This window comes from Myotis myotis, unplaced genomic scaffold (genome assembly GCF_014108235.1).
Source record: "Myotis myotis isolate mMyoMyo1 unplaced genomic scaffold, mMyoMyo1.p scaffold_m19_p_1, whole genome shotgun sequence".
Taxonomy (NCBI): domain Eukaryota; kingdom Metazoa; phylum Chordata; class Mammalia; order Chiroptera; family Vespertilionidae; genus Myotis; species Myotis myotis.
The window spans coordinates 131,652,547-131,671,159 of NW_023416313.1; the positions used below are offsets into that span (position 1 = coordinate 131,652,547).

The 18,613-nt window shown below is 43.9% G+C and overlaps 1 protein-coding gene across 3 annotated transcripts in view; it reads left to right on the forward strand.

Annotated features, from left to right (window-relative positions):
- The window catches only part of CAMK1D (calcium/calmodulin dependent protein kinase ID), a 393,203-nt gene that overhangs the window by 144,419 nt on the left and 230,171 nt on the right, over positions 1-18,613 (forward strand). For 2 of the 3 annotated variants that reach the window (XM_036352547.1, XM_036352553.1), the window contains exon 2: positions 16,531-16,662. The exons of the other annotated variant lie outside the window; for it this stretch is intronic. In XM_036352547.1, coding sequence (XP_036208440.1) covers positions 16,531-16,662 — 132 coding nt within the window. The remainder of the gene's footprint in view (positions 1-16,530; positions 16,663-18,613) is intronic. 3 annotated transcript variants of the gene reach the window in all.

Genomic DNA, 18,613 nt, shown 5'->3' on the forward strand with positions numbered 1-18,613 from the left:
TTTCTTCCTTTTCCCATTCAGTTGTTAGAAAAGAGGCCTGGCCTGGCCACCCATCTGCAAATGCATATGCCATTTCTTCCTTGCCTTATTCATGTTTGCCGACCCCTGTATATGTATTTGTTTATAGCATGGGAGCTTGCTGGGCAGAAAGCTTGTTCCCTTCACCTTGGCATCCTCAGAACCTGGCACATGAATGTGCTCACTGCTCCTTTGCTGACTGAGCAGCCTGAGTTCTTTTCCCACTGCCAGCTTGCGGATGTGTGACCTGCTCACCGAGGCAGCAGCAAGACAGGGGGCATTGGCCACTGTCCCTCGCCACCTCCAGGAAGCAGTGCAAAGTGAATGTAGCAAGGACAGCTTTCTTTGAAAGAGAAGTCCATCTTCACAGGTCCAGGGCTGAGGTTTAAAAATGGATCATTCATTTCCAGTGTCATTAGGACTTCCTGTTGAGCAGGTGCTCATGTTACCGTGTGGCATGCTCCCAGGAAACACACCTAGATTTTAGAGGAGATGTGGCACAAGCACCTGAGTGGGCTGATCTGGGAGATGCTTCTCGGCGGGCAGGCTTTTTGGAACTTCTTCAATCACCCCACCTTGGGAAATCCCACTGTTTTGGTGGTTGACCTTGCTTTACTTCTCGTAAATCTCAGCAGCCTGTCCCTGAATACTGCAGGGTCAAGGAAAGAGAACCATGGAGTTTCCAGTGGATGCGATCTTCCTTGCATGGGTAGAAAACCAGATGAGCTGCTGAGCCAACAGTGCGTTTCTCTGCCCTGATGGGAGAAGCCAAGTGCCTGTGCGTAGTGGCCGCTGTGGGGATCAGAGCCTCAGGTCACCATCCCTATCATTTGAGACTGACCAGGGCTGGCAGAGGCAGAGTAGCCCCTGCATTCATTTCCATCCTCTCTGGGATGGGTCATAACTTTCATGGCCAAGTAACAGAGAGAAGCTCAATGAATAATATCCCTGTGTTCTGGCCTCCATTTTGCATGCAGTGGTATCTTGGGAAATGAGCTTTTGTGCTTGTGGGTAGCCACTAGCTATTCTTATTTTTGTCCAGAAATAATGTTGTAATCACTATGTCACAACAAATTGATTAGTAGTTTGTGTGTGTGTGATTTAAATGGTGCATAAGGCTTTATACCTACACCAAGGCACTAATGCCCAGAGACAGTGAACTGTCCTTTCTTTCAGCAGAGACAATGTTAATGTGATTATGCTGTAGGAAATGGGAGAACTGTCAATTGTGCTGGAGGATTATGTCACCTCTATTAATTAGGAAATGAATAATGAGACATGTGGGCAGTTTAGAATGAGAAGCAATTAGCAGGTGGGGGAACAGAAGGGTCAATCTTGAGTCTACTGAGTTTTTATAAATGAAAATTATTATGTAGAAATTTAAGATTAAAAGGCAGTAAGGAGCGGGTCTAATTGGAATGCATTATAGGAGTGCCTTAGGAACACGAACAGAGGTCCAAATTAAAAAGTCTTCACTCTCCTTGAATGGAGGGTGTGGGCTCTTGAAGGAGGAGGGATGAGAAGCTTCTGCCTTCAGCCCTTGTGGTTGAGGTGGGCAGGCACTCTCAGAGACTTAGAAGCAAGCCCAAAGTATCCGGATCCATTTGTGGGGTTTTCTGGTTAAGAAAGTGTCCCTAAATTTACCCATCACAGCCCAGATTGCCATTGACAAAGTATGGGTGAGGATTTGGGCTTTTTGAGGAGCAGGGGATAAAGTGAAAAAACAAACAAACTTATGCACCCCACCCAATCTTCTTACTTTGCCTGAATTATAGAATTAACAACACTGGGAGAGGTGGCATCATCCTATCTAATAAAAGAGTAATATGCAAATTTACCATCACTCCAACACACACGATGGCCACCCCCATGTGGACACTAGATGGCCAGCAGGGGAGGGCAGTTTGGGTGACCAGTCCAGCAGGGGAGGGCAGTTAGGGGCAATTGGGCCAGCACGGAAGCAGTTAGGCATCAATCAGGCTGACAGGGGAGTGGTTAGGGGCCAGCAGTCCTGGATAGTGAGAGGGATGTCTGACTGCCCTAAATGGCCAGTCGAACATTCCTCGAGGGGTCCCAGATTGGAAAGGGTGCAGGCTGGACTGAGGGACACAGTGCACGAATTTTGTGCACCAGGCCTCTAGTTTAAAAATAAAAAGGCATGAGTTTGGCATCAAACTAGGGTTACAATTGTCAGTTTATTATCTTGTTAGCAAAATTTTTAATCTCTTTGAATTTCCGTTTTCTCAGTTGTAAAATGGGAATGATGTTATTATGCAGGGTTATTGGTAAAACTAGAAAATGGTTGGCAAATATTCTAAAAATAAGCCTATAGTAAGGCTTTATTAAGCAGTTTAGATTATGGTGGTGATGATTATCTAGGTTAGGGAAACTATTCTTTGCCAGTAATCTGTCTTCCGGGTTATTGTTCTCTGTACATACAAGGAAACACAGAATAATTGCATCTTGACTTCTGTATATAGTCTTGTGTATGGAACTTCAGAATGCAGCTCAGTGAGGAAGAGAAGTGCAGGTCATTCCATCCTTTAAGTGTTGGGAGATTCAGCCAGTTACAAAGAAATCATGTAAAAAAAAAAGCAGGGAATTTTAAAGGTGAAAATATAGAAAGTATCTTTTATATCACTCAGTAGGAAAAAAATTTGCAATAAATGAGTTTCCTACATGGCAAAGCTACATCACTTTGTCAGGGAGCACACTTACCTGTTTCTGTTCAAAATGATGTAGAACCTACCACATATTTGACAGAATTGAAAATCCCACGTAGTAGTCAGCTTTGTTCATTTCCCTCCTATGTTCAAAACCTCATCCCTTCTCACTGCTGCTACATTAAGTGACAGTCCTTCATCTGCTGTGTTCAATGGCCACTATGATCCCAGGCTACTTTTCCAGTGGCAAATTCCATTAACCACTCATTTCTGGGTTTGGATCCAAGTGCCTCCAGGCACTGGCTTTAAGATTTAAACAAGTTCTGGAAACTTAATGAGGTCAGTTTTCTCATCTTTAAGATAGAGGTAAATACTAATACACATTTGTATTAGTTTCCTATTGCTATGGTAACAAATTACCACACACTTGGTGGATTAAGACAGCACAGATTTATTTTCTTACTGCTCTGGTCAGAAGTTCAAAAGTGGGTCTTACAGGGCTAAAATCAAGAGGTTTAGGGCTGTGTTCCTTTTGGAGGTTCCAGGGGAGAACCTGTTTTTGGCCTTTGCAAGCTTCTAGGACTGCCTGCCTGCCTTAGCTTATGCCCCCTTCTGGCAATGGCATCACTCTGGCTGCTTCTGAAACCCATCTCCTCTGACTACGGTCCCACTTGAATAATCCAGGGCACTCTACTACCCCTGTACTAAAACCCGTAACCTATTTATAGCTGCAGGATATAAAGGCAATGAGAAGGAAGAGGCCTTGCAAAATAACATTCACAGGTTCCAGGGATTAAGACATAGGTATCTTTAGAGGGCTGCTATTTTGTCTGCCATAGTATTCTGCAGTGTTGTAAATATAAACAATGTGTTTTACACACACACACACACACACACACACACACACACACTGTGCTTAGCATTGTGTTGTATACAATAAACCATGGCCATCCTCCCACACTCCCTTTATGTGTATAGACTCAGACAGGGTCTGGCTCTGGAATGCATTCTGCTTTGGTCAGCTTGCCTTTCTTGACTTCCCTCTATCTTCCCTGTTGTTTTTGTCTGTTGACACCTACTCACCCTTCCATTTCAAGTTCCCACTTCTCCCTGAATGGTGTTATTTAGGAATGATCTCTGAAGAAAAGCTTTTCTTCAAAACACATTTGAATTTCCTCAATGGGGAAGGTGTCCAGGCTCATTGGGAACCAAGTTGAGAGGGCTTGGTCACCAGCGCACACCAATCCTATTTAGATGGGTATTCTGGACAACACAGGGGTGACCTTGGCTGCACAGTAGAGAGTTACTGACATTTCATCAATAGGATATTAGTCCAGCTAGAACAGTTAGTACAAAGCTTAAATTAGCCAGAGAGTGATTTTGCATAGATGTGTATTGATTATTCACTCTTTATTTTTCCCAAAGATTCTCCACTTCATTAAATAACTTAATGGAAAAACAGTACATGTTCATAGTAAAATGGGTCAAAATTAAGTCTCCCAACCAGTGTCTCTGTCTCTCTGTCTCTCTGTCTCTCTCTCTCTCTCTCTCTCTCTCTCTCTCTCTCTCTCTCTCCCTGTTATGCAAGTGGGAACATAATAGGCACTTGGCTCTGCACTGTTATTTTTCACTTAACAGTATATCGTGGTGATAATTCCATATTAGCACACATAAATCTACTTATTTTAAATGACTGCATAGTTCTTCATTGCAAATTTAGATTGTAATTTACTTAACTCGTTCCCTATTGATGGATGTGTAGGATATTTTCAATGTTTACTATTTCAAACTTTTAGTGATTTTTTTAACCTGATTATAATAGGCCTTCTATTTTCTTTATGTAGATACAGCCAAATGTCCCTTTAATGTATTAATTATTATAACCATAATGACTCGGGTTGTATTTTGTTTGTTTTTTGATGAGGGAACTTGAAAGACTAATTAGAGTACACTGATGTTGGTGTGGAGCTCAAAAGCATTTTCTTTCAAGTTACCTGTTCATATATCTTCCCTGAACAAGGGTTAGAATAAGCTTAAAAGAGTGCTTAAAATAAGAGCCTTCCAGAGAGGCTCCCGGTGAGTGGGCATAGCCATGTGAGGGATGGCCAGCTGGGATTAATCAGACACATTCACCCAGCTTCAGGATTATGGATTTATTCACCATTTGGCTGTGATGTACATTAGCCACTCCAAAGACTGTGTGCTTGGCCTTAGGAGGACATTGGATCTTCATAGCAGTCATAGGAGAAAGGGACGTGAGGATCTTAGGTCTGGTCCCTTCCATGAGGGATGGGAGTGAGAAAGGGGAGGGTCATTCTGAAGAGCCACCCATGTAGGGAGAATCTTTGTCAAGCAGGAGATCTGTGAAGGCACAATGAGAAGTATCACCGAGAAGACACTTTACGAACCTTTAGTGTTACTAGTCTTTTAGTTGCAGCTACTTTTTAATCCAAAGAGAACTGAATCTTTGATCCTGCCACCACCTCCCCAAACCAGACTTTTATTAATGCTCCCTACTGGTGTGCTAAGAAAAAATGACTAGCCTGGCTGGTGTGGTTCAGGGGTTGAACGTCAACCTACCAACCAGGAGGTCACAGTTTGATTCCTAGTCAGGGCACATGTCTGGGTTTGGGGCTCGATCTCCAGTGTGGGGTGTGCAGGAGGCAGCCAATTAGTGATTCTCTCTCATCATTGATGTTTCTGTCTTTCTCTCCTACTCCCTTCCTCTATGAAATAAAAAAAAATATTTTAAAAATATGACTGACTCGGTTTCCATATCAACCTTTCACAAGTGACTGGTGGAGAGCAGAAATAAAATATAGGACTCTGTCAGAGAAGTGAAGGGGGAAATTTGTGCTATTAAATGAAGAATGTTCTTTAAAAGGTATGCACTCATTTGGAATTTGTCTTCTGTGTTTGGATCAGTGAAGCAATTAATAATAACGATTCAGCACCACAAAAATTTTTTTTAAGAAACCAAAGATGTCACATGTGGTGACTATGCTGGTGTTATGAAGCCTTCCCCTGTGACAAGCATTGTCATACCCAAATCCCCAGTGGCTTCAGACACAGGGATGCATGTGGAATGAAAACTGATCTGGGCAGAACTCAGGCTAATGGTGTAAATATTTAAGAACATCTCATCATGATTCTTAAAGCTTACTGATAATTATCAAAGGTTTCTGGTAATTGTGGAATTTACCAATTAAAGAGGAAGATGGGAGATTTTTTTTTTTTTGAGTGAAAAAGAATAGCTATTTTTAGTAGGACTCTCCCTATTCTAAGGTGTAACTTATTGAAGTTAAGGATATGTCTCTAATTTGAACTGGTTGGTGAGGCATGGGTCCAAATTAATGAGAGCCTGAGTTATAGGTTATTTTTAAGAAATGAAATTTTAATATTTTTAGTGAACATATGGCTTACTATATAATTGCCAAGTAGAGGGTTTTAGAAGACACACTCTAATGAATAGATGTTACATTTAAACTAAAAGCCCATTGCACGAAGATTCGAGCAATAGGCCTTCCTTCCCCTGGCCGCTGGCACCAGTTTTCCTCTGGCACCCAGGACCCAGGCCTCTGGTCCAGTTGTGGCGAGGCTTGGCTTCTCCCGTCTGGCTGCAGTGAGGCTTGGCTTCTCCCCTCTTCAGTCTTCACTCTGTGCCTACATATGCAAATTAACCACCATCTTTGTTGGGTGAATTTGCATAGTCGCTCTGATTGGCTGGTGGGCATAGCGGAGTGACACCAATTTGAATGTTTCTCTTTTATTAGTGTAGATAGGACACCAATTTTCATGCACACATATTTGTTTTTGAAGCATGTGAAAGCAAGACTTTGCTTTGCTTTCCTTTGTTTGCTTGGCAGAACATTATTTTTCAGATTGGGTATGGCTTTTTTTAGGTCAGTAGCCTGAATTAGCACTACAAGATGCATTAATAGTATGTGAACTAGTGAAAACTTCAAACTGAAGATTCCACCAGAAAGAGTTTGATGTCACTTCTAAAATTGCCTAATTTCTTCCATGGTGAGTTGCTTAGACACTAAGACCACCCAACTTCACACCTGTTATCTGTTTGGATTTTCTGGGATCAGTAAGACTATTGCTTGGGTTAGTAGACAGGCTCTCCTATTTTAAGAATTGATTCTGATCTGGAACAATAGGTCTAAAAGACACCTACTTGTTTATTTTTTTATTGTCTAAAGACAAATGCCACCAACTTTATTTTTTTAATATTTTTTTATTGATTTCAGAGAGGAAGGGAGAGGGAGTGAGAGATAGAAACATTAATGATGAGAGAGAATCATTGATTGGCTGCCTCCTGCATTCCCCACACTGTGGATGGTGTCTGTATCTCGGGCGTGTGCCCTGACTGGGAATTGAACTGTGACCTCCTAGTTGATAGGTTGGCATTCAACCACTGAGCCACACCGGCTGAGCCCAACTTCATTTTTTATTCTTTTGTGTGTGTGTGTTTTCCCCCTTTTTTCCCCTACAAGTCCTGGCATGCCACTGGGGAAAATAGTATGCTTAGAGGAAAAAAACATTTTAATTTACAGCCCAAGAACTGGGGGCAATTTTTGTCAGCCCAGTTGCCCAGCACAGTAATGGTAATAAGCTAGAGGTAATGTCATTAATAAAGTTAATAACACAATCAATCTGATTTGTATATAGAATGACTAAAAAGCTCAAAAAGGCAATGATTCAATAATAGCTTACTCTAAGCTAATAGGGCAGATCATGTCAGCACCATCTGATAATTTCTTGGTCTAATTTGGGATGGATATAATTTTACTGAACTATCGGTTTAGTGCACTGTAGTGAATCAGACAGCTCTGGAATTTCTAGTTCTTGTTGAAAATCAGAGGCATCTTTTTAAGGATTTACCAGTGCAATTGGATGGACATTTGTACACATCACAGTAGGTTGTCAGAGGCTAAATGTTTGTCCATTTTGTGAATAAATTGCTCTTGTATGAGAAAATACTTCATTTTTGAATTATGTGACTTAGAGGTAGCAGCCCATGAACTCATTTTAGATGTTATCTGATATTTTTCTTAACTTCAGGTTAAAGATAATTAGAAATCAAGAAAGCGGGATCCATAGATTCTTGTTTTTGCGTTTTATGATAATAATGGGTAGTGTGTAGGTGGTTACCCAGCACATCTCTGGCTCGGCCTGACTCTGAGTTTTGATCTCAATATATAGCAGCAGATCTAGAGGCAAGGTACTCAGAATAGCTCTAGGATTTTTTAACAACTAGAAGGCAAATGCCTAACTTTAGTTCTAAAACCCTTAAATGTCTCTTTTCAGCCAAGGCATCCTCAGGGCACCTGTGTTTTGTGCTGGTTGCTCAAGGAACTTGGGAATATAAGCAATTCCCAGAGCTTAGCCCCACTTCTCTTCTTTGTCTCCCACTGGTCAATTGGAGCTGGATCATATCACCCAGGGGACTGGGCGCATACCCTCAGGTGGGCTTTATGGCATGGCCAGCCTACCATTGCATCCTAAGGATTCCATTCTTAAAACCAATTAGATAAAAGCACAATAAAACAAAACAGCTTTTTAAAAGAGCCATAATTTGTGAAGTTAAAATACAAAGTAGCTGTCTAGAATTCTTTAGTCAATATAGCAAATGTGACTATTTTCCTCGAGTTTTGAAAATTCAGCTCTCAAAAGTGTGTTTATTTCCCTGGGTACCTGGAGAAAGCAGCCTTAGACTGAGCTGCCTCCAGGTGCTGATCTGATTTTCTTTGAAATGAGGAAGAAAAAGGAGAAGGCTTCAACTTTTGTAATTTGTGAAGCTTATTTTCACGAGCTAAAAATACATATTTAGCATTTCAAGAATAACTTTTTGTTTGACCTTTTCAGTAATTTGTCATAGAGATTTAATTTAGATAGAAACAGTGTGTTTTTAAAAATAGAATAATATTTTTTTAAAATTAAGTATCATGTCACAACCTGAAAGAAATGCAATTTTCAACACACTGGGATTTTATTTCTCTCACTAGAGACTCAGTGCATGAATTTGTGCATGGGTGGGGTCCCTTGGCCTGGCCTGGCTGGCAATCTAGGCCTATCAGGGGGGCTGGCAGGCGGGGGAGGGGGGAGGGACCCAGGGAGGTTGGCCAGTCAGCCCCCTAATTGGGGCCTATCTGGGGTGGGGCTGGCTGGCCAGGGGGAGGGGCCATGGGAGGTCAGCCAGCTGCAGGCAGTTGGCTATGAGAGCACACTGACCAACAGGGGGCAGCTCCTGAGTTGAGAGTCTGCCCCCTGGTGGTCAGTGTGCGTCATAGCGACTGGTTGTTTCAGTAGTTTGGTGATAATGGTTGCTTAGGCTTTTATATATATAGATCATTATGTATTTTCTAAAGTCTTTATCAAAATCTGACCTCTCTTCTTTCCCAGTGAATTTTACTTATTTAATAAGGGTGAAGGTTTATGAGGATAAATGTCATATCATAAATTCATAAATTTAACATTTTTACCATCAAGACCAGTTGAAAGTGGGTAACTGAAACTGTGGAAAGCAAAACCAGGGGGAAGGGATATCACTATATATCATTTTTTGTATGGATCTGCAACACATACAAAATGTGGAATGCTAGATGGAGAATCAGAGGAGAGCCCCAAATAATGGTGATCATCAAAACTGCCTTGGGCACCAGGTCGTACAAGTATTGTTGGGTATGGAAATACAGAAAAAATGATTTAGGACTCCCCCTCTCACACAGACAAGCATATAAAGGACCACAATGGAACATGTAAGTGGGTTCTGGTAGGTGTAAGCCAAGTGTGTGAGCCTCAGAACCAGGGTGTCATTCTGTCTGGTTGGGAGGCAGTTGAGAAAGCCTGCAAAGAGAAGGAAATATACCATGTAGGCCCTTTAAAATATAAATGGAATTTTGCCAAAGAGAAAGAATTGGGAATAGTGTCCCAGGAAGGGGGAGGCAGGCAGGCAGGACTTACCTGCCAACTGGCTAATGTGGTTGGGTGAGGGAGATGTCTATATGGTGGGGTGTGTTTGTGTTGCGAAGATGGGCCCAGTGGTAGAGGAGCTCTCAAAGTTGGAGTCAGGTTGGGAAGAACTTTGAATGCCCTGGGTAACATGCAAAGGAGTTAAAACTTTATCCTGTGTAGGTGTGAAACCAAAAAATTTTGAGTAGGGTAGTAACATAATCAGATCTTTGCAATAGCAGGTAGGAGACAGCAGGTGGGAGGTGGGCTTGCTGGGGTAGAGGAGCCAGGAGAGAGTCCTGGAAGGAGTCCACAGTGAAATAACTGGAACTTAAACCAGAACAGTGGTTTAGGGATGGAACAGACAGGCATTTGAGAGACTTTTTAACAGAAAACCTGAATATACTTGATGATGGAAATGAGAGAGAGGAGTGAAATAGGGTGTGTTTCTGGATCAGTAGAAATGAGAGAGAATAGAGGAGAGAGAAGAGATGAAGATACTGTGTTTTACTTTGGTGATGGTGCTCTTGAGAGGCTGGTCAGGAGATTTACCTAGAAAGACCCAGTACGCAGCTGGAAAGAGGAGATTTGCACATGAGAGAGATTAAAACTTTGATAAAGGTTAGGGGGCCATGATGAGGTAGGTGGAAACTGGAAACAACTGATTTTCCAGGGGGAGGGTGTGGAATAGGATGAATGGAGAGCTGAGGGTGCAACCTTGGGGATCACTGATGTTTGAAGGAAGAGGAGCGGGTGGCGATGGAGAGAAAATGGTGGAAAGAGAGAACTATGTTATAGAACCATGAAGAAGAGAGAGTTTTAGGAAGGAGACCAAGACTTTCAGATGCCACACAAAAGACCAATAGGATGAGCACAAGAAAAAGCCATTGGGATGAGCAGCTGGGAAATCCCACCTCATAGGGGCCCAGATTTCCTGATTCCAGTCAAGTGGTGGTGGGGAAAAGTCAGACTGCAGAGAGCAGGGGGCCTGGGCCGTTGGAGCCAGCCACCCACAGGCTGCCATTTCAATATACAAATGCAATTCAGTCTGGCTGGAGGCTCCTAGAATTGAGTTTTAGACACACAGTGCTTGTATTTCAGATGATAGAGTGCAACTTGCTTTGACCTCTTTGTATTTTAAAACTTTGTAATTCTCTGTCCCAGTTTATGTACCCAGGGAATTTATTTCTTTGGGTTGTCTGAAGGTTTTATGGGCTCTCAAATCATTTTTCTTGTTGTCTTCTTCTTGCCACCAGTCCTCTCTCAGCCTGCCTCCGGCTCCCTATCTCTTCCCACCGCCCACAGAAACACACCAACATCATTTTATTATGTAATAACATTGAACGTGCCCAAATTCTTCATTCATGAGTTTCTGTTTCTGGTATTTTTAATTAGCTTTCTGGAACAGGGAAGTATCTTCTAGTGATTTCTATGTATTGAGAGAACAATAAAAATTTATGCTAATCTATATCCCCTAGGCCCATGGTCAGCAAACTGCGGCTCGAGAGCCACATGTGGCTCTTTGGCCCCTTGAGGGTGGCTCTTCCTAAGCCTTAGGAGTACCCTAATTAAGTTAATAACAATGTACCTACCTATATAGTTTAAGTTTAAAAAATTTGGCTCTCAAAAGAAATTTCAATTGTACTGTTGATATTTGGCTCTGTTGACTAATGAGTTTGCCGACCACTGCATAGGGCCCTAGGCAGACCAGAGAGCTTTGTCTTTGGAAAGCCTGAAGAAGGTAAATGAACAATGGGTTTGGCTAAAGGAGCAGGTGGATTTGCACACTCAGGGAGGATGGCAGTTCCCCCAAATGCAAGGCCCCCCAAATGCTGTTACCTTCTAGGCATGCGAGGCAGACTCCCAGCCAGCAGTGTGCATCAGTCCAGCTCAGTGTATTGAAAAGGACCTCAGGGGTTATGAAACCTCAATATTCTTTTCTGTCCATTACTACCTGTGCTACTGAGCCTCAGCGTCTGCATCTGTGTAATGGAGATGATGGTAACTTCTGTGCACTTCTTGAGGTTGTTGAATTGAATTAGTTGATATATGCCAATGCTCTTTGTAAATATCTAGTGGTGAACAACATCTGGTGCCCCACAGTTATTCATAGATTTTCTTTCTCCTGTAGGGAGGTAATGAGTAAAAGGTTTTATCAGATTTTCCCCATGTGTCTATCTCAGGTAATGCCATTTAGTAGAACCTGGCAGACTTTTTATTTATTTTTATTTTTTACTAGAGGCCCAGTGCACGGATTCGTGCACTGGAGGGGTTCCTCGGCCTGGCCTGTGGGGATCAGTGGACCTCCACACCGCCACAGCCCAACCTTACCCTACAGCTCATCGGGCTTCAGCCCACTGTCCACGTTGATCCTGCACAGCATGAAGTGTTGTGTGAAGCAGCAGGAGGCCGGGGAGAAGCCTGAGCCCTGGCTGGGCATTGTGCTGCACTCTTCATCCTGGCCCCACTGTGCCTGCTGCTGCCATAGCTTGGGCACTCAGGGGGAGTGTCTGCGGGAGAGGCTGGTGCAGCTGCGCTCATCAGCCGCCAGCCATGAGTCCGGCGTCTGGTGCCTGTCTGTCAGCTGAGCAGTGCTCCCACTGTGGGAGCACACTGACCACCAGGGGGCAGCTCCTGCATTGAGCATCTTCCCCCTGGTGGTCAGTGGTTGTTATAGCTACTGGTCAGTCGTCTGGTCGCTTAGGCTTTTATATATATATAGATTGTGTTAAAATATGTATAAATAACATAAAATGTACCATTTTAGCCATTTTTGAGTGTACAGTTTAGTGACATTGAATACATTCACATTGTTATAAAACCATCACTACCATTACCTTTAAAACTTTTTTATCTTCTCAAACAGAGGCTCTGTACCCATTAAACAATACCCCCTGCCCCCCGCCTTTTCCCTTTCTCCAGCCCCTGGCAACCACCATTCTACTTTCTGTCTATGAATTTGAGTACTCTAGGTACTTCATATATATGGGGTTATATACTATTTGTCCTTTCAATTCTGGCCTTATATTTAACTTAGAATAAGGCCTTCAAGCCCTGGCCGGTTTGGCTCACTGGATAGAGCATCGGCCTGGGGACTGAAAAGTCCCAGGTTCGATTCCAGTCAAGGGCATATGCCTTGATTGCGGGCACATCCCCAGTGGGGAGTGTGCAGGAGGCAGCTGATTGATGCTTCTCTCTCATTGATGTTTCTAGCTCTCTATTCCTTTCCCTTCCTCTTAGTAAAAGATCGGTGAAATATTTACTTAAAAAAAATAAAAAGAATAAGGCCTTCAAGGTTCATTCATGTTGTAACCTGTGTCAGAATTTCATTCCTTTTGATGGCTGAGTATTGCATGGCATGTCTGCACCACATACGTTTGAGCCCCAGCTTTCAATGTTGGTGGATTATACCCAAAAGTGAAATTTTCAAGCTGACTTTCAGTCTGAGCTGAGGGACTATATAATCTTGGCTTTGTGACCCTACTCAGTACCTGTTGATAGAGACTATCAGAGTCACGAGGGAGCACCCCAGCCTTCTGGGGCATGCCCTGTGCCCTTTCACAGGTGCCTCATTGTCAAGCCCCCAGATGCTTAGCTCATGAAGCCCTTTATGGGTCTATGCCCATTGTCCAACCCTCAGCATGGGGTCACAGATGGTCCATTCCTCCTGAAGTAAGGGACAAAGGTAGAGAAACTTGTGATCCAGGAGCTGCCTTACCTTGACCTCAGCTTCCTGCAGCAGCCACCAGCAGTGGACCTGATGGCGATCTCTAGTCCCCTCCCATAATGTCATGGCCAAGGAGTAGATTCACATAGAAACCTCACCTCCCGCTCAGGGAAAGAATGATCCACGGAACAAGGACCTTTCCCCTATGTGCCCCTGATAGCTACAGCTAAGCACAGGACTCCTCTGTTGGCTATAGTCTGTTACTGCTGCTGGTGGAAATCATGTTCTTTCATGAGGAAAGCATTCCACAGACCCACACCTGGAAGATTGTGACATGGTAGGATTTATTTAGGTGGAAATAGAAGGCTGGCTGTCCCTGGGTTTCCAATGTCCCATCTGCATCCATCCCACTGTAGAAAAAATTCCAATCTTGTCTTCATCAAGTCCCAAACAAAGGCCAGTGTCCACAGTTTATGTGTCATGTGAAAGGTTAGTCCTTTGGAGCCTGTGTGGTCAGCCATCAGCCCCAGGTGGCTGCTAAAACTGCATGGCTGCTACAGAGAGAACTCGGAAAGGAACAGGGCAAGCGAGTGTTACTGGGAGGGAGAAGGAGAGGGAGAGGGAGAGAGGGAGAGAGGGAGAGGAGGAGAGGGGGAGAGAGGGAGAGAAAAGAAGGCTTTGTTAGCTGGGATTATATTATCTTGGGCTTGGGAAGGACAAGGCTCTCTTCAAACTAACCAGTCATCAACTCCTAAGCTTTCATGGGTTTCTGGTGGATCTGCCTCCTAACCAAACTCCTCTTTCCCAGGTTGGGCTGACAGCCTTTATGGTCACTATCTTGGCTCCTGTTGCTCATGCCTCATAGGAAGACCACCCCACCCCTGCGCGCCACCTTGACTTGTACTGCACATGTGCTTACCTCCCCCTGCTCCCCTGACACCTGCACTGGAGGGTGGGCTGCTCCCTGCATGGGGAAAGGGAGGGATATTAATCCCCGTGGCGGGGAAATGCTGCTATCCCCTGGAGTGTCAAGCTCGAGCTTCCTGATTAAGCAGGCTTATTCTCCCTGGTTGATTATACTTAATAATGTCTAATTCCTTTTGCTACCTTTCTTTATTAACATTTCACCACCTAGCTAACATTACCACTCACACAGATCCTGAGGAGGCAGAGCGTGGGTGGATGCAGAGTGGGGTCTGCCAGCAGTGGTCTGTTAGAACTCTGGCAGCTTGGTTGCCACTGCTGAAGGGTTCTCCACCTTCTGGAAAATGGACGTAGTAAGTCCAGCAAACTCAGGAGAGAAACCAGTATGGTATCAACAGCATCAGGGACCCAAGTAGCCATTAGGGAAACAGAATGAATGCATGGATTCCTCGCCCATGGTTTTAGGATCCTAACATGGTTTTAGGTCTGTCATCACTGATCTTTCTTTTCTCCAGCATAGTTCTTGTTCTGCCTCCTGGAGGATAACAAGAGGCAGCATGTATGTAGTTGTCCACAGTTTCTTCCAGCTTAGAAACCACACTCACTTTGAGATGAATCCATCTGGGTCTGTCCCTGAGACAGAAGCCAGGGGAGAGACAACCCCTGGGTTGCGGAGGAGATGGGGGTAGAGGGGAGGTGCCTGAAATTGTATGAATTAGTCTTTTTGGGCAAAAGTCATTGACAGTGACTAAATGTTACTGGGAATGTCCTATTCCATATATTACTTTATGATAAATCTATTGTGGGTTTTCATGTATTTATTATTTCATAATTGCTCTTCTGCCTGGTTCCATGTGAGGCATATGGTACTGTGAGGGGAGAACCCTACTTTGCCGATTATTTGTGGGTTTGGATGGAATGCCTCAGTTCTGACATTTTCCACTTGGTTCTGTTGTGGAATGCCTATCTTCTGCCCCTCAGGTTTATGTAATTAGATACAGACCTTGAAGATGGACGGACTTCTCTCGTGGGAGTTAATGTTCCAGTAGGAACGCTGTTCCAAACAGTTAATTGTACTAAGTGGAGTGAATTCCTCTCACTGGAAAGGATTTTTAAAATATCTACTTATCTTCCTTTGACAGATGCATATCCCTTCAGATGGGGAAGGAGAGGGAGGCAAAAGTACATTGTCCTTGCTTAGGCATCTCTTTGATGTTGACTGAAGAGCAAAGGCCCCCTAGGCATGGCTGTTGGGATGACATTGGTCCTTCCAGGGATTTCTTTTGATGTAGGAGGGGTTGTCCCTCATCATAACTGTTTAGAAGCCGCATTTGTTCTCTCTCTGAGGATATAAAAGGAAGTCTAGGCATAGAGAATGACTCAGAGACTTGTGGTTTTCCTTGACCCGTGTGCACAGGTCCACGATACTGAGATCTGGAGTGAACACTGGAGGACTCATTGGGGGTGTTCTGCCCCCCAACCTAAGCGCATCATCCAGGCTGCTGCTGGCAAATACAGGGAGGGGGCAACGCAGCCAGGGAGGCACTGGCTCTGGGGTTCACTGACCACAGGGGACCTCTCCGGAGAAATGGGCTGTCTGGCCTCAAGTCTTGGTTATGTTTTCAGCTTGTTGCTCTGCCCTTACAGAGTTAAATTTATATTTTCAGGCAGGAAAGTCTATCTCACTCAGGGCATCATTTGCGTCTTTGTTTGGTTGGTTTAATAAAGAAACAAGATGCTTATTGAAGACTTGCATGCCACTCCCTACCAATTAATTAACCCTATGGCGATAACACGTGTGGCACTAACTCACACTTTAGTCACATCCTTACCTGTCTGCAAAAATTTATTAAATGTTTGTGAAGTACTCTGAAATTTTCTTGGGATGGAAGGGCCTGAGAGGAATCTAGAAATTTTAGTATAGTCATACTGGTCTTCTTGGGTGTGGGGGTGCCAACAGCTTCAGATGGACACCATCTTTCTCGGTAGGAATCTTGCTGGAAGCTTCTCTGTTTGCTCCCAAGTCGCTGCTACATGATGTTCTGCAGAGTAGCAAGTGGCACCGGGAGGCAGCCAAACCCATGTGGACATCCACGTGTCCCTCTGCATGAGGGCACATTTGTGTGTGTACTTCCTTGCATAGAAGTTTGGTCGGAAGTGATGCTGGGTAATAAAGTATAGCAATGCTGGTGGTCATTTGCGTCGCTGTTATTGCTCAAACTTTGGCAGTGGGACTAGAGGAGCTTTTGGAACTCCTAAATCCTGAACTAAACCACTCTTTTCCTCCCTCTTTCTTCACAGTGGGGCATTTTCTGAAGTGGTTTTAGCCGAAGAGAAAGCAACTGGAAAGCTCTTTGCGGTGAAGTGCATTCCTAAGAAGGCGCTGAAGGGCAAAGAAAGCAGCATAGAGAATGAGATAGCCGTGCTCAGAAAGTAAGTCCAAGAGGCACGCCTTCTTCTCCGGCTGCCTTGGGATTATCCATCCCTAATTCAAGGAGGGAGGAGGCTGTGGGCACTGGCCTCCCAGAATTCAAAGAGGGCGACAGACCTGGCTGCAGGGAGAGGTGGGCTCTGTCAGTGACAACTGAGGCTGACGTAGTGCTTTCTTTCAGGGACATTTTCAACTATACATTGTATGTGTTATATCATTTGCAGCAGTCATTTGCGGTGGTTATTTTTTCCCTAAGATCACAGAGTCAAGTAGACTTGGCTTTGAACTGAGACCCTGACACTCACTCTAGCGCAGTGGTTCTCAACCTTGGCTGCACATTAGAATCACCTGGGAATCTTTTTAAAATCCTGATTTCTGGGCCTCATCTTTCAGAAATTCTGTTTCTTTGTTACTAATGTTGTGGCCCCACCCCATAACAAAGAAACAGGATTTCTGGAGGATGAGGCCCAGAAATCAGGATTTTAAAAAGATTCCCAGGTGATTCTAATGTGCAGCCAAGGTTGAGAACCACTGCTCTAGCAGGTGACCTTGGGCTATTACTGAGCTCTGAGCCTCCTCTGTGAAATGAAGTTGATAACATCTCCCTACATGTGGTTCAGGTGAAGTGAGATGGTGCTTCACAAGTGTTTGTAAAGCGCTTCCAATAACACCTGCTATACTAAGTACTCAGTAAAGGGTAGCTGCCACCACCACTGCCGCCAGTGTTATCATTGTTGCTTTATTTTATAATAAGGAGATGAAGCTCAGAGGTTAATTTGTTCAGTGCCTTGCAGAGCCTGGAGTGCCAGCCCCACCAGTGTTATTTCCACACTCTTTCATGGGTCTTGCACTTTCCGCCACACACATGGCACCAGAAAGTTCCATACAATTTACTATTGAAGTGCTTCACCTCTTCATTGAGTTTTACTTTTGCTCCCCGTGTGGAATAGAACCAAATCAAGATCTCACCTTTAGTATAACGGCACACACAGAACCATCCCAAAGAGACTGGACCCGCCCAAAAGATGACCTTTCACTAATGTGGTGTCCATCATGATCAAGCCATTCTGTGTCTCACAAAGTTTGGGGGAACAAACCCTTATTTGCGTTTGCCTATTTGGAATGTATCTGAGCCCTGTGCTATGAAATTTTTAAATAACTTCTATTAATAAAAGATGTTAGAAATATCCTTGAAATTTTTGGGGTTTGGAACCAGCATCAAGCAAGAATCCTGTCCAGATAGGCAAGACAGAATGGGAACAAGCCTTGTAGGGCCTTAAAACAAATGTCACACCCACACATTCTTCCTGAATAGGCCGCCCCTCCACTTCTGTCTCAGGGACCAGCAGTGCCCTTTGAAGGATCTTTGCTGCCATCAGTACAAACCCAGTGCCACCGAGGTGGTTAGGAGAGTTCGTTCTGTTCTGTATCATGTGTGATGTGTGTTCCGGAACAGATGGGTCTGAATAGCTCTTTAGTTAAGGGTTTTCACTTATTTCTTTGGTTGTTTGGATGGTTTCTAGGTTTCCTGGATTGTCTATTAGGGACCGGAAGAGTTCCAGATTGTCCTTTGGAGGATTGCATGAAATGACTCCATGGAAGAGAATTGAGGAAAACAAATAACATTAGCATCAAGCAGGAGAACACTCTGTTAATGAAACATTTATTTAAATTGCTCATTTTCCAATATGAAATCAGCACTTGGAGAAGAGGGTATCTGCTAGGTATTAAGCTGCTGCCACGTTGCAGATATTGGACATTTTAATGGAAATTCTAGGTGGGCCCAGAGCCTTCTAGAAGCTCTGTTTTGGGCACTGGGGCTGCCCTCTGAGGAATCAAGGATGCTACCTTTATGTTTATGTGACTCCTTCATTGGCGTAGAAGCCACACATCCAGGGAAGTCAGTATTCATTCCCAGTATTATTTTTCTTCTACATGGGCAGGGGATGTGGA